The sequence below is a fragment of the Castor canadensis genome, chromosome 8, assembly GCF_047511655.1.
Source record: "Castor canadensis chromosome 8, mCasCan1.hap1v2, whole genome shotgun sequence".
Lineage (NCBI taxonomy): Eukaryota > Metazoa > Chordata > Mammalia > Rodentia > Castoridae > Castor > Castor canadensis.
Genome location: NC_133393.1, coordinates 20,766,060 through 20,782,860, shown reverse-complemented (window position 1 = coordinate 20,782,860; position 16,801 = coordinate 20,766,060). Strand labels below are relative to the sequence as shown.

At 41.2% G+C, this 16,801-nt stretch overlaps 1 protein-coding gene across 3 annotated transcripts in view; it reads right to left on the bottom strand.

Moving 5' to 3' along the window:
- The window catches only part of Ilrun (inflammation and lipid regulator with UBA-like and NBR1-like domains), a 99,406-nt gene extending 91,874 nt beyond the window's left edge, over positions 1–7,532 (bottom strand). For all 3 annotated transcript variants that reach the window (XM_020164132.2, XM_020164133.2, XM_074082400.1), the window contains exon 1: positions 7,189–7,532. In XM_020164132.2, coding sequence (XP_020019721.1) covers positions 7,189–7,346 — 158 coding nt within the window. In that variant the 5' untranslated portion in view covers positions 7,347–7,532. The remainder of the gene's footprint in view (positions 1–7,188) is intronic.
- Between the last annotated feature and the right edge of the window lie 9,269 nt (positions 7,533–16,801).

Below are 16,801 nucleotides of genomic sequence, written 5' to 3'. Positions count from 1 at the left end.
ACATGGCAGGTAGGAATATAAAATCATTTAGCCACTGTGAAAAACAGTTTGGTAAGTCCAATACAGAATAACTGTTATGACCCAGCAATTCTACTCCAAGTTATATACTCAAAGAACTGAAAACAAGTACTTAAACATATACATGTATAAACGTATACATGTATAAACACACTCCAGCAGCACTACAGGACTGGCGGAGTGGCTCAAGTAGCAGAGCATCTGCCTAGCAAGCTTGAGGTACTGAGTTCAAACACAGTACCTCAAAAAACAAAACAACACTATCCACATGTCCAAGAATACAGAAACACCCAAAATGTGCAAATAGACAAATTGTGATATGTACATAAAATGCAATGTTACTCAGCAATAAAAAGAAATGAAGTGCTAATACATACAATATGGCTGATACATACAACACACATACAAAGAGTATGCTAAATGAAAAGAAGTCAGATACAAAAGGTAAAATACACCGGGCACCAGTGGCTCACGCCTGTAATCCTAGCTACTTGGGATGCTAAGATCAGGAGAATAACTGTTCGAGGTAAGCCTGTTAAATAGTACACACGTTCCCATCTCCAAAATAACCAGAGTATTGCAAGTGTGGCTCAAGTGATACAACTCCTGTTTTTTTGAGCAGGAAACCCTGAGTTTAAAAAAAAAAAAAAGTAAACACTACACGATTCTATTTGTAAGAAATAGCCAGAATAGGTACATCCATAGTGACAGAACTCAAGACTGCTGGTTGCCAGTGACTCAGGAACAGAAGGAAATGGGAACAACTGCTTAAATGGGTAATGGTTGCATAACATTGTGAATACACTAAATGCCATGGAACTGTTAACTTTAAAGCAGTTAATTTTATGGGATATCAATTTCATCTCACTGCCCAAAAAAATCTCAGTAATATTCCAAACAAACCAAAAATAAAAATAAACTCCTGATTTCATTATTCACATCCTAGCCAAGGCAACCTTCTAAATGGTACCTGATCATCTTGCTCCTTCCTGGCTTCACTCAGAAAATCCTTTTAGGGCTGGTGGAGTGGCTCAAATGGTAGAGCTCCTCCCTAACAAGCAGTATTTCAAAACCCAGTACAGCCCCCCCACCACCACCGCCAAAAGAAGAAAACACCTTCTCACAACAATATGGTGTTTTTCCACCAGCTCTAATCTCCAAAGCATTTTCAAACTTAAATTTAAAAAAGCAACCTGTTCACAGGAGGCACATAATCTTTGTGAATCCCGGGTTCTATTTGATTCAGTTCATTTCTATCTGTTCTGACATTTTATTCAGTTAATTCAGAATCAACATACAAATATTTCCACATTATCCCACAACTTTTTTGATTGTTTCACACAAGTGAATTTCCTGTTAGACAGCAAATAATGATAGTAGCTGCCCTCAAGTTTTATTTTACACTATCTGCTAAGGATCTACCAAAAATATTTTTGTTTAAATGGTGCCTAGTTGTTAGTTTCTGCTGTTATGTGCTAGATAAATTTTATGTGAGGGTAGATGGAAGATGGTAAAGAAACCACCTCTGTCTGCCCTTGTCTGTAATAGTGATCAGTTCTGACTTGATCTATGATTGGAAATTAAAGTCCTTCAGCAACGGCACAATAAAAACACTTTCTGCAGGACAACAATATACTTTTTACTGTGTTTCTTCAAAATTAAAATGACACAGGAGGCCAAGAAAGAAAAATTGTGAATTTAAAGTCAGTCTGGACTACACAGTAAGACTGTCTCAAAAAAAGAACAAAAAGCTAAAATGAATTTGGCTACTCTGGTTATTTCATATTATACCAAGAATCCCAAACTGTAGGTGCCACTTAAAAAACCAAGAGTAGCAGAAAAGAAGCCAGGCACTATGATACAGGCTTGTAATCCCAGCAGGAAAGCAGAAACAGGAGAATCAAGAGTTCAAGGCCACCCTGGGCTATATATGGAGACTGTCTCAAAAAAAAATAAATAACATGGGGCGGGGAAGGGGAGTGTGGGAGGAGGGGAGAAGAAGAGTCAAGGCAAGAACTCCCAATCCCCTTAAAAAAGCAACAGAGCCAGGTGCTGGGTGGCTCAAGTGTGTAATCCTAGCTACTCAGGAGGCAGAGATCAGGAGGATCACGGTTCAAAGTCAACCCAGGCAAATAGATGACACCCTATCTCAAAACATCTCATCACAAAAAAGGGCTGGTGGATTAGGCCCTGAGTTCAAGTACCAGTACTGGAAAAAAAAAATGCAATGGAGCATGCTGGAGGCATTGCTCAAATGGTAGCGTTAGCTTGCCTACCAAGTGCTTTCAAATCCCAGTACCACCGGGGGTGGGGGTGGGGAACACACAAAACATACACACTGCACTCTGAAGATACCTGGAGGTTGCACAACTCTAGTCTAACAAAAACAATAGTCAATGTTGTGTGTATGTTAGTAAAGGATGTTTTATCTACAGCTATATTGAGAAATAGGTCCAATACTAACTCCTAAATTAATGTCCTCTTAAAAATCTAGAAGTGTCATTTGCCTTATTACAAACGCTAAAGAACTTAATTTGAACACACAAACAAGAGGAAACACCTTTGAAGACCAGAAGTAAGCTTAAAATCTTATGTAACTATATACTTAAAATTGGCTAAAATGGTAAATTTTATGTTATAGATAATTTACCACAATTTTTTAAAAAAGAATCATGTAAGCCCAGTGATGATTGCTCACTCCCATAATCCTAGCTACTCAGGAGGCAGAGATCAGGGGGATCAAGGTTAGCCAGCCTGGGAAAAAAGTTCATGAGATCCTATCTGGAAAAAAACCCATCACAAAAAAGGGCTGGTGGAATGGCTCAAGGTATAGGCCCTAAATCCAAACCTCAATACCACAAAAAAAAAAAAAAAAAAATCATATATAAACTCTACTCCGAATCCTGGTTTCCACTGGAAATATATACATAGATATCTCTGTATCTATATATAGGTATGTAGATATATATATATAGATATATATCTATATATATATGAGATTACGTTAAAAGACGTGAACTCATTAAATTGAACATGTTTAGTTTCTCAGTCATTGAAAACCTTTTACTAATTTGAATTAATAGATGCTTTCTGATCTCTTAAGGAAAGTGTTTATTAGATGCTCTCCATCCCCAAGGAGGATATGAGGAAATGAAAAAAAGCTTTTAAATTGCAGCAAGGGAGATTTAGTTTTGACATAATTCTAACTAGAAAAGTAAACACTACAATAAGGTACAACTCCAATCTATGCCCTTAAGGATAAAAAGAGTTAAGACACATCTATTTTGGAAGGGTCAGATGAAACTGCAAGAATCTTCAAAGCCAGTTTGAAAGCCAATTTTAATTTCAGAGTTCCACATTCAGGTCCTCCTGCCTCAGCCTCCCCAGTAGCTGGATTACAGATATGCACCATGCCTGGCTAGAATTACAAATTCTTTATTCCCAGCCTAACAGTGCCTCTGCAAGGCATTTCACCCATAGGAAATTATACTAATCTACAAATCATTTCAGTTAGGCTTTTGCCACGCTAGGGATTGAACCCTGGAACTTGTGCTTGTTATGCAAGTGTTCTAATCACTGAGCTACATCCCCAGCCCTCAGTTTGGCTTTTCTCACTCCTTTGTATCATGCCATTTACTCACTTAAGAACTGAAAACTTACTATCTTTGTTAAAATGCAATTCCATCCATCTCCAGCACCATGGCTGGCAGCTCAGATATAAGCACTACAAAATTATTCAAATGAAAAAAAAAAGTTGGCTGTAAATTAAGTAAATAGAAATATCTACATAATTTTGTCTATCTTAGTCAAAAATAAATTTTTGGACACACTCAGTGGTTAGTACAAGGCTGTAATCCCATCACTTGGACAGTTGAATAAGGAGGATATGCCTGGGCTACACAGGGAGATAGTGAGATCCTATCTCAAAATAAGTAAATAAACAAAAGTATATCCTTATAAAAGGATAAATAATTAATAGGACAAAACATTCAATTTAGTCAGTTTTTCAATAATGACAACAAAAAAACAAATCTTTACTCTTTTTTTAAACAAAGGCACAATCTTTCCAACTCATGTTTCATTTTAGAAGACTGGATCTTCATTTTAAAATAATTATTTTTAACTTAACACATTATTTTTAAGTCATTAGACAGCTGAATGGTGGTTATTATAACTCAGAGCAGACATTTATGAAGTCACAGTAAAGTTAATCATCTTCAATTCAAAAGGTTAACAACCACAGCAAGTTCGGAAATTCGTATTAGCACTATCTCAACAGTTGCCAAAGTTAGACATTAAATGACAAATTTAACAACACACACATACTTTGATCAAGTATGTATATATGCCTATCTGTATAAATTTAATTAGATGTCATTAATTATGATTGGCATGTTTTAAAAAAATGTCAAGATGAATTTAGACAAGTCAACATAGGAATGAAAGTACAGAATTGGAGCTAACTAGCTTTCATGCCTACATCCTAAAAGTATACTGACTTCCTACTGCTTTAAACCAGATCACAAGTGCTTGCCTAGCATGTGCACAGCCATGGATTGGATCATCAGCACAGGAAAAAAAAAAACAGGAGCTTGGAGGTTTTTCAGTTTATTACCATGCTACAGGTCCTGAATTTGCTCCCCAACACCTGGTTGGGGGGCGTGGAATTTTTAAATGGCTCACTCCTTTGCTGAGAAAAGTATCTTGTTTTAGATTAAGGTAACATGAGATCATTATACATGTTACTCCTTGTCTTTGAACTTAATAGCATTTTATTTAAAAACGAAAATAGAATTTTTAGAACCTACCTGTATTTTTAAGTTAAGCCGGGCGCTGGTGGCTAATGCCTATAATGCTAGCTACTTGGGAGGCAGAGGTCATGAGAATTGAGGTTCAAGGCCAGCCCTGGGCAAACAGAGCTTGTGGAGTGGCTCAAGGGAGCGCTGGCCTAGCAAGCATAAAGCCCTGAGTTTAAATCCCAATACTGCCAAAAAAAAAAAAGTATTTTTAAGTTATTTTTTCTTATCCACAGTTCCTAATTTTTTTATTATTATTTTTTTTGTGTGTGTGGTACTGGAGTTTGAACTCAGGACTTTGTACTTGCTAGGCAGACAATCACTTGAGCTACACCTTCAGCCCTATTCCTTACTTTTTACAACACCTAACCTTCCTATGCTGAACTAGTATAAAGGGGAAAAAGAGCTGAGGGTGGGAAGTAGACAGGCAAAAGATCAACTCACCTCAATATATGACTACTTCTAAATTACACCAGAGTAGTAACTGTTCTCAGTGTACTCAATAACCCCTGTCGCTCTCTGTTTAACCACTACAGGTTGGTGGTAAGAAAACTATAGTAAGCTGTCTTGTCTTAGATCATCACAACATGAAAGGTACAAGAAAGGTACAAACAAAGGGCTGGAGGTACAGTTCAGCAGTAGAGTGTTTGCCTAGCATGCCGGAAGCCCTGGGTTTCCAACCCCAGCACTGCAAAAAAAAAAAAAAAAAAAAAGATACAAGCAGAGCTCACAGATGAGGGCTGTGGAGTGGCTCTCCTGGCACTCATGCTGCCTGTCAAACATGAAGCCCTGAGTTCAAACTCCCCCAAAAAAGATATTCTTCATTCAACAGCACAACACCTAAAAATTCAGTCTCACTCTTGCTATAAAGATTGGCTTTAAAAATAAAATAGGACCTGTCATAGATGCTGCACAGAAAAAAAAAAATTCACATACCACCTTTGGTTCACGACAGCTACAAGGCTCCCATTAACCCATGAGCATCATCCTGGATAGGACTAGGTGAGAAATGGAATAAAAACTAGGCCTGTAGTTTCTTTTCTGGCTTTGCTTGAGACATTTACTGAATGTGGAAATAAAGGGGAGTTTAACTGTGCAAGGGATGCCCAGACAAACAAGATTCCACATGTCAGGGGACTGAAGGCCCAACACAGAGCAAAGGGCATTCACCCCATTGCTTTTCACCCAAAGAAAGATCAGCTGCTTCACCTGAAAACATTTCTCCATTCCCTCCCTCACCCTGAGTGAACTCGACAACCCCTACTCGGAGAACAGAGGGAAGTCTTGCTTATCAAAAATACCAAGTGCTGCTTCCAAAGCCAAGAAACACTCCTTTACGTGTGATAGTCTGCCCCAATTCAGTCTTCTACAACCTATCTGAAAGCCAAAAATTCTTGGTTCCCAGCTTAAGTTGTCTAGTTTCCCAAAGGTCTAACAACTCCATTTTCTTTCAAATAAGCCCCTCTCTACATTCCCCATATTCTAGAGGCCTTTCTCCAAGTTCTCTGTCCCTTCAAAAAGTTCCCTCCCCAAGATTATCTACTTTCCCCCACTTTTCCTAAGGTTTTTCCCAGTCCCTGTTCCCAGTTTAAACTCCCGGTCCTCCATTAGCAGATACCACTTATCCCTGACACAATTCTTCAAATAAGCCATCTTTCTCACTTGTGGACAAAGACAGACAGGTGCAAAAAATAAATCCTCTTTTGCAACCCAAATCTCATTGACTTTTGATATATATAAGGAATATGGTTTAAAAAAGAGGGAAAAAAGGTCATCTTTCTCACCATAATTATCATTTGTCTTCCCCCAAATACTCCTTTTTCCTTATCTCTCCTTGGATAGAAACAGACACACACACAATTTATCTGTTCTTTTCAGCTCCTAACTCCCAAGTCTCTCCCCTGCCCCGCGTTTGTTCACAGCACCTAACAATCTTCCCCAGAGTTTACCTCCAATCCCGTCATCCTCAGCCCGACTCCAAACCCCACCTTTTTCCCACTCCCAAATTTCCTGTGCTTTTTACTCAGTTAACACCATATGCTTTTCCTCCCAGTCTACCCACTATGCCTCGATCCCAAGTCTTCTCCCCACTTCCCACGCTCCTCGGGCCCTATAATTCTCTGCAGGACCTCGCGAACTCCCCGCCGCCCAGTCTCCCTTCCTCCCCTCCAACCTCTTAACTCTCCTCCAGCCCCGCTCAGCCCCCAAATTTCACCCCTCACCCCTGGAGCTCCCTTGCTCGTCCTCCCCGTGCCGGGAAGGAGGGTCACCTCACTGCCCCCCCAGCCCGCCCCGCCGCGGGGCTCGGATGTCCCTTCCCTTCCCTCGGGGCCCGAAGGCCGCTGCCAGCGCTGGCGCGGCGGGACAGGCTCACCAGTTGGTCATGTCCAGGAAGAAGGCGCAGCCGGCCGGGTTGAGCTGGAAGCCGAGCAGCCGCTGGAACTCGGAGATGAGCACGTCCTTGTCGGTGGTGCCCAGACAGCTGAACTTCTGCATCAGCTCCGGGTCTAGGTCCACGTCCATGCCCTCCATGGCGGGACCGGACACCCGCTTCCCCGCCTCCTCACAACCGAGCCGCCGCCGCGCCGCCGGGCCCGGGAGGGGCCCCGCTGCTAGCCGGCGCCGCGACCCCGCTCCTCGAGGTAGGCCCCGGGCCTCTCACCGCCTCATAGGGGTAAACTCACTCAGCCACTCACTCACTCTCGCGCTCCCCCCCCTCCCACCCCCCCCAGCGCCACCGCCTCCGCCGCCGCCTCTCGCTTCTCCGCCGCCTCCAACCTCCTCCCGCGCCGCGCCCACTGCGCACGCGCCGCCCTGTAGGCCCCGCCCCTTCCTCTCTCGACGGCCGTCCTCCTGTGACGACACAAACCCGTGACGTCTCCCGCGTGACCTCATCGAGGTGGAGCAAGCGGGCTGGAAGTGGAAAGGAGGAAAGAGCTGGCGGTGGCGGGGGGTGGCCCTTTGGCTAGAGCTTCTCCTGCTACCCCGTCCCGCCCCCACCTTCCAGGGGAGGAGTAAAAGCCTGGGGTTGGCGGGAAGCTCCAGGATCTTCGGCTGTGACAACCCCACCATTTTACAGGTGAGGTAACTGAAGGCCAGACTAGGACAGAGACTGTGGCAAGGTCAAGTCGCAAAGTGCACGCAGGAACCAGCAGTTCCAGCCACCGGTCTGCCCCTCCTTTGGAGAGCCACTTTCCCAAAGGGACGCTGCGGTAAATCTTTGGTCCCAGGCCATCCTTGTGACGATTACTACAGTTTATCCGTGCTGTTTGTTATGCAACAGTAGCATCGCATCTCCAGAAAATAAAAAGAGGCCTGCATACAAACATCAATCACAGGTCCAGATAAACAACGCCCACTTCATCAGGACCAACCCTCTCAAAATACAGGTTAAACCTGGAGCATTGGGCAAACCTTTAAACTCCAAAGCAAATTTTGGTGTCTACTGTACAGCTACCTGCCTATTTGACCAAGGTCCCATTTCAATAACAGGATGAGAACTACAGACTCAGGTCTACCCCTTCTGTCAGTAAACATTTTCTAAATATAACTTGTAGCCAGTTACTACTAGGTCCGGGGTGGGTAAGAAATGGTCTCCTACCTTCGAATAGCTTTCTAATTTACAAAAAAGAAAAGAGATCCAGAGTGCCTACATACCTTCTCCAAAAATTAAATAGTATTGTGGCAGTAAAGGGGATGATTGTGGGGTTGGTGATATAAGTAGTCAAAATTACTTCTCCAGTGCCCCTTCTATTTTATTTCCACTTCCTGTCCTCTATTAAAATATTGAGTATGTTTCCTTTCAGTTTCTAGTTCCCCCACACACACAACTATCTTATGGGAAACACCTTTAATAGCGTACAGTAGTAAATAATACTTACAAATTCATACAATATAGTAGTTTCAAACATTTTATAAGAAACTATTCTTGACCTCTGAGATCTGTGTGGAAGTTCGAATCATTGCCACGCCCTAATTTTTAGGTGGTCACAATGTTTGAATATTTCACATTAAGAGAAATTCAGTCTCTATGACAATTGAGTAAATTGCCTCAATCATATGCATAATGGAATGGAAACAGAAAAATTATAAATGGGAATGTAGCTCAGCGATACAGCTCTTGCCTACTACACAGAAGCTTGACTTTGATCACCAGAACTGCAAAAAAGGGGGAAAAACATTAAAACCAGAAAGAGAACCAGGCATGGTGATGCATGCCTATAATCCTAGCACTCAGGAAACTGAGGCAGAGGGAGTTTGAGGCCAGTCTAGGCAACATAGTGAGATTAAGGCCAGCCTGAGCTATGTAGTGAGACCCTGACTAGAAAAAAGAAAGCTGTTCACAAAATATTCTTCGGTTATAAAAGGCAGAACAAAACAAAATATTACATATGATCCATTTTCTAAGAGAGATAGATAAATGATATATTACAGTGCATTGCAGTGACAGTCTCTGAGTATGAAGAATGATGGATCTTTTTTACATCTTTTAATCTGCTTGTTTTAAATGATCATATAATAAAACATAAAGAAGCACTTCATTCTGAAGAAAAGAAAATTGGATGACCTGAGGGTTTGTCAAACATGAGTTCACTTCAGTTCTTTACATTTTCCCTGACAAGGGAGAAAACTAATAAACTGCAAAGGAAGCAGCTAACAATCAGGTGGGCTGTTCAGTTGAGCAAGCAAATGTCTGCTGATTTACTACAAGCAAGGCTGAGTCAGAAACAGTGGCCCAGAAAAAAAGCTCTCTTCCAGGCCAAGCGCTGGTGGCTCATCCCTGTAATTCTAGCTACTCAGGAGGCAGAGATCAGGAGGATCGTTGTTCAAAGCCAGCCTGGGCAAATAGTTCATGAGACCCTATCTCAAAAAAACCCTTAACAAAAATAGGGTTGGTGGAGTGGCTCAAGGTGAAGGCCCTGAGTTCAAGCCCCAGTACCATTAAAAAAAAAAAAAAAGAGAGAGAGAGAGAGCTCTCCTCCTTATGTTGTGTGACTGTGGGCAAATTATGTAGTTTCCCTCAAGACTCAAGTTTCCTTATCTATCCATAAGGAATGTTGCAGAAAGATCATGGAAGTAGAGCAAAATATAATACAACTGATACTGTGTAAATATAACCACAGACCAAAATTTCCAGCTGTTTATTTCCCAGGACTGCAGGTTTAAGTGAGGTGGGCATAAGAGCTCATAAATATAAAACATTAAAGTATTAGATCTTATTGAGAGAAACAAGGACATATACCTGTCTAGAAATAACTACATAAAGGCAGCCAACAGTACAAGGCAGCCTATATTCAAGTTCCAAATGAGGAGTCCAGGAGGCTATAGGACCCAGGAAGAGGGAAGAGGTGAAGGTGCGCTGAGATGCCCTGAGGTAACTTCTAGAAGATCTGAACTCTAGCCCAAATGACTCTTCCCAGTGACTGAGGAATGCTTTATGGTGAAGTCATTTAGGAGTGTTTAACAGTTTTAAGACCCTGGCTGTTCCCTGCAGTCTCATTTTTGTGTTCTGACTACAAAAACATACCTAAAAGAGCCTCCAGGAAAAGAAAATACAATCTCAGGAGTACTTGAGAGTTTGTTTTCCCTGAAGAGCAGCCTTTCACTTTAAACATCTGCCCAAAGCATGGTGGGAAAGGATCAGAACCTCCATACTTTGGGATTTTTTCCAGTTCCTTATGTCTATTACCCTATTCAAGATGGATGCACTAGCCTATTTATACTATCTTTTCTCCTGCACAGAGTGTCTGATGCTCTGTGTCTCTTTTTTCCTACTGTGGTGAATAGAACAATGCAAAAGAAAGCTCTTTGGTCTAGGTAACATCCAGAAGTAGTCCAGTCTTCTTTTTCCCTTCTCTGTTTGGACCCTTTAGTTTGCCAGAGCTGAAAATTTTCCAAGTAAACACTAACTCCTTACCTCTCCCTCATGGAAGAGGGGGTAATTATTTTTACTCACTCTACTGTCTCCCAATAAGTACAACATCCTGCTGTCTGCATCTCAGGAAAAGGTGAGACAAGAAAGAGAAAAGGGGAATAATTATTTAATGAACCCCTCCAATTGGTCAGCTATTGCTCACCCTAAGTACTTTGATTCATTTAATCCTCACAACAAAATGAGATCAATATTACTGTTATTTCCATGTGCAGATAAGGAAATAGAGATTGTTCAAAAACTGTTCAAGGAGACACAGATGCACAGACGTTGGGAAAGCCAAGATTTAAGCTTAAGGTTCAGAAAAAAACTTGTACCTTCATCAACTCTCCAGATTTCTTTCCCTTTTGTTTGGCAATACAGGGGTGGGGTGATGTTTAAACTCAGGACTTCATACGTGCTAGGCAGGCACTCTTTACCACTTGAGTCACTCCACCAGTTCTCCAGATTTCTTTAGTTCCAAGGATTTTACCTTTTCTCCATGTTCAGCCTATTGTGTTTCTGTGGAGCCATCATTTCCTTGTGTTCAGTTCCTTTGATGATTTTTAAGATTGTTTTGAAGCAAGGTCTCTCAATATAGCCCAGGCTGGCCTCAAACATTCAATCTTTTTTGTCTCAATGTCTTGAGTGCTGGGATTGTACCCATGTGCTGCCACACCAGGCTAATCCCCAGACTTCTGACTCCTAAAAACAGTGCTCTTGAAGCCAGACATGTTAGTGTACATCTGCTATCCCAGCACTCAGGAAGTCAAGGCAGATGGAGGATCTTGTCTGAGTCCAGCCTGGGCTACATAGCAAAATAGTGTCTCAAAACAAAACAAAGGAATGAATGAGGAGGGGGTGACTTCAACTATGATCTGTTGCAAGAACTTTTGTAAATGTACTCCCAGTACAACAATAATAAAAATAAATTTAAAAAAAAAAGGATCAAAAAACCAAAAAGGAATGAATTACTGGTATACGCAGCAACATGGATGAAATCTAAAGAACATATTGAGCAAAAGAAACCAGATACAGAGAAATACCTAGGGTTTAATTCAACTTTATGAAGCTCAGGAATAGACAAAATTAAGCTATAGTGATGCAAAGTGATCAGTGATGCTAGGGCTTTGGGGGAACTCGGGGGTGAGGGCAGGACTGACTGGGAAAGGGTCATGAGGGGACTTTTTGGGTTGGGTTGACAGAATTATTTTATGTCGTAATTGTTATAGTTACATAAGTGCTTGCTTGTCAAAATTCATCAAAGCAGACACTTTAAATGTGTAAATTTTATTGCATGTAACATATCTCAATGAAGTGTTGTGTTTTTTTTTAACTGACTCTTTGTTTTCATTACCATGTCAGTGTGATGCATGTGGTAGAGAAAAACATTTGCCATAGGTAAATACATGGCTGTCATGACTGACTATATTTCCCGTTTTTATGAAAGAAAAAAAAAGGATAAAAACCATTCTTTTGGGAGTTGAAGGTGAGGCTTAAATGGTAGAGCACCTGCTGAGCCCTGAACTAGGCCCTGAGTTCAAGCACCAGTACCACTAATGAATAAAAACCACTCCCCACAAAGAAAAAGACTGGTGGAGTGGCTCAGGTGGTAGAATGTCTGCCTAGTAAGACACTGAGTTCAACCCCAGTAAGACAAAAAAGAAAAAAAAAAAACACTCATCTGGTTCTTGGTTCCTTGTAACTAGGAGGATCTACTTAACAGACAATAAATGTTCTACATGAACTTGATTCTGAGGAGATGAGACATAGGTCTCGTGTGGGTGATGCAGCTCTGGGTGGCCAAGGGGGCTCAACAAGAACGTCTAGGAGGGCATCTATGGGGAGCAAGGCCTCAGGAGAAGTCCTGGAGCACAGGCTTCTCAAGGACAGCCTGCCTTGAGGGTTACATGTCTGAAGCCCTTGCCACACCACAGACGTGGAAAAGCTAAGGGGTGCCGTAAGAAATGAAGCCTTTGTATCAAAAATAGACTTTCAAGGACAAAATTTAAAACTGCTTTCTGAAGCTGGGCAAAGGGAAGCTGTGTTGGAAAAATAAATGCTTGAAAGGCCAGTTTGAATTTCAAAGGACCACAGTGACAGGTGATCACAACTTGGACCTGCATCTCAGATCCCAGTGGAATTTCACTGGACTCAGTCTCCTCACATTTCACATGGGAGAACATTGAGAACACTTTGAAGGCTCTCAGTTTCTACAGAAAAAAGGAAATCTGTGACTTTCAGGTGCTTAATTGTTTAGGACCAACAGAGATATTTGCTTGGAAAAGGGAGTAAAACAAAACAGAACTGAAAGCCCTAAGAAGAGTCGATAACAAATCAACTATAACTGATAATAGCAGCCTATTTTAAAAACATCTTCAAAAGCAAAATACTTGTTTCCTCTACAAAAGGAAAAGATGATGTGCACCTGTAGTCTGAGGTAGGAGGATGGTGAGTTCAAGGCCAACCTGGGCTACATGGTGAGAACCCATCTTATAAAACAAACAAAAGCTGGGCACCAGTGGCTCACATCTGTAATCCTAGCTACTCAAGAGGCAGAGAGCAGGAGGAGCAAGTTTAGAAGCCAGCCCCAGGCAAATAGTTTGTGAGACCCTATCTTGAAAAAAATCCATCACAAAAAAAGGGCTAGTGGAGTGACTCAAGGTATAGACCCTGAGTTCAAACCCTAGTACCAACTAAACAAAACAAAAATCTAAAACATTGTGTGTATGTGACAAACAGGGAGAAGGAGAGATTGGGAGGGATATAGACAGAAAAGATGGAAGAGGCCAAGAGAGACTGCCTATTCCATTTTTTTCATTTTCTTTTTGTTTTTTGTTTGTTTATTTGATACATAGTTTCACTATGTAGCCCAGGCTGGCCTTGAACTCTATCTGCTAGCCTCCCAAGTGCTGGGATTATGGTGTGTGCTATCATGCCCAGCTTTCCCTGTGTGAATTTTTGTTTGTTTTTGTTTTCAGTGTTGGGGATTAAACCTGTGTGATCAAACCTGTACCTGTGTGATTTTTTTTTTTTTTTGGTGGTGCTGGGGTTTGAACTTAAGATCACAAGCTTGCTAGGCAAGTGTTCTACAACTTGAGTCACTCCACCAGCCCTCTATGTGAATCTTTAAGCCCATTTTTCTCAGAGTGGAATTCTCTAGACAACCTACATCAGTCACTTAAAAAGAGGGGACTTTTGTTAAAATGCTCATTCCTGGGTCCCAGAACCCTTAGAATGGCAGTCATGGTGTCTGGAATAGAACCCAAATCACAAGGTGATCTCTGTGCACATGAAAGTTTAAAGATCACTTACTTCAAGCAAGCACAGTTATTGTTGGTTTGCTCAATAGTTCAACTTGATTAAAGATTAAAAAATTAAACTCTATTTTCACTGGTATATTTGAAATACATCTGTCTCACCAAACAACAACAACAACAAAAAACTATGAATTGGTGAAGAAAAAAGAAAACTGGATGGTTGAGAATATAAATCTATACTTTCCCAAGATTGGCAGTATCAAAATCCTTCTAAATGTTTGACACAGATTTTCCATTCCTTAGTCATGTATCCCAAAGAAATAGTTTAGATACAAAATGTTTATTTTGCCATTATTCATAGTGATGAAAAACTTGAAAACCAACTAAATGTCTAACAGAAAATTAAGTTACAATAGTGTCATACAATAGATGAAAATCTGAATTTATTAACATAGAAATGTTAAAACATGCCATTTTTCAAGAAAAAGTATGAAATTCTTAATCATATTTCATTTTGGTAAAAAAAATTAAAAGAAATTTGGAAGGACAAAAAAGAATGCTAACAGGATCTATCAAACGGGGTGGTAAGGTTACCAGAAATACATATTTTTCTTCTTTGCAACTCTTCTAAATTTTTGTTTTATTTGTTTTTTAAGACAGAGTCTTGCCATGTAGCCCAAGCTGAATTTACAGTCCTAAACTCAGAATCCCAAGTAACTGGGACTACAGGTGTGCCTGGCTTTAAAACGCTTAAATAATTCTCTTATTATAAAATGAGAAAAAAGCATAAGACTGTATCCATTTTTTTAAATGCTTATGAGAGCAAAAATTTGTAAGAAATCTAAATTTCCAATAGGATAAACATGATGTAATCATGTATAAATTGTAAGCTACTCATGAGTGAAACACTACAGCAATTAAATTGACAGAACTAGATACATGTGGCAAGATAAGTAAATCTCACTTCTATGATGTTGATTGAAAAGAGTAGGGTAAACTGGGTGTGGTGGTGCATGCCTGTAATCTCAGCATGGAGGCTGAGGTAATAGGATTGCCAAACTGGATAATTTAGTTCCAATTTGGTGACCTGGAACTTTATTATGAGTGAATCTACTTTGATTTTTAATCTGGTCTGTTGGGGCCTAATGCAACAGTTCAGTCCCAAACAACAGCCTTCTGTAATTTTTATTTAACAAGTGCATACTAGGTATAGGAGTGGCTAAGGAATTGCTTGCTTCAAGCCGCTTACCTCACCTGATCATCTTATGATACTACCATTTCTTTATTTTACAAATGAAGACATAGGCTGAGAGAAGTGATTGGCCCATGTGATGTGGTACATGAACACTAACCAAAAATTTATATTTCTGACCCTCACTTTTCAGAGCAGACTCCTTTTTTCCTTGCAGTACTGGGTTTGAACTCGGGGCCTACACCTTGAGCCACTCCACAAACCCTTTTTTGTGATGAGTTTTTTTAAAGATAGGGTCTTACAAACTATTTTCCTGGACTTGCTTCAAATTATGATCCTCCTGATCTCTATCTCCTGAGTAGCTAGGATTATAGGCATGAGCCCCTGGCACCCAGCCAGAGCAGACTCTTGACTGTCTTATTACCAATCTGCTGCTTAAGGTCCTTTTGTTCGACCCAGATGGAAATCATAAGTAGGTGAGGAGAAGCTTCCCTAGTGTTAGCAGTTCCAGGCGTTCAAGTTCCTATGGTCTAGGAGCTAGAATGGCAGACCTAGAGGCTTACAGCAACAAGTCTTGCTATCTAAGGGTCTGTTTTTCCAGGTTTTAGAAGCCAGAGACTTATGGCTCTAGATACTCAGGAGACCTATTACCTGGCTTAACTATCAGTGGCCCAAACATTTGGCTTCCAGCAGCAGTGAGAGGCAGCAGTAGACAGCATCTGATAGTGTTACAGCATCTAGGTAGATGCTAGGTAGATGTTGAAATCTTTAGATCCTACTGTAGCTAGTGTTATAGCTCTCAGACCTAGAGTGTCAAGACCTTTGGCCCTTAAGGTTTGGCAGCACCCTGGAACTCTTTAGCAACTAGAGCCCAGTTTCCATCTCTTGCCTTCTCTAGACTTCTGCCATGCTTGTCTCTTCTGCCTCTGCTCCCATGCTTTCTGCACCTGGCTGCTCTCTGAACTCTGCTCTCTCTCGCTGCTATTGCTGCTGCTTCTGCCATTGCCACTTTGTGTTACCAGCTCAGCCCACTCTACAACTGATAAAGATCAAAAGTAGACAGGAAAGACCACTAGATAGTAGACTTTTTTTTTTTGGAGGTACTGGGGTTTGAACTCAGGGCTTCACCTTGCTAGGCAGGTGCTACCACTTGAGCTATTCTACCAGCCTGATAGAAGCTTTTTAATGGACCTAAATTTGCAACACCAGGGGAAAGAACAGGAGAGTGTCTCCCAGCTGACTCAAAAGGTGAGAGGAATGCTGCATGCTGGTAGCTCACACCTGTAATCCTAGCTACTGAGGAGGCAGAGATCAGGATGATTGTGGTTTGAAGCCAGCCCAGGCAAATAGTTCATGAGACCCCCATCTCATAAAAACCCATCACACACAAAAAATAAAGGGCTGGTGGGTGGAGTGGCTCAAGACGTAGGCCCTGAGTTCAAACACCAGTACTACAAAAAAAAAAAAAAAGGTGAGAGGAGCAGCACACTTATGTAACCAGAAGGGGGTATGTAATAAGGGTGTTTGCACCAACAACAGCAAAGTTCTTCATGTAAATGAAGGCTTGTGTTTGCATCAATCACAAGCCTTCTGCTGGATCACAGGGGAGATGTTACTCCTTTGG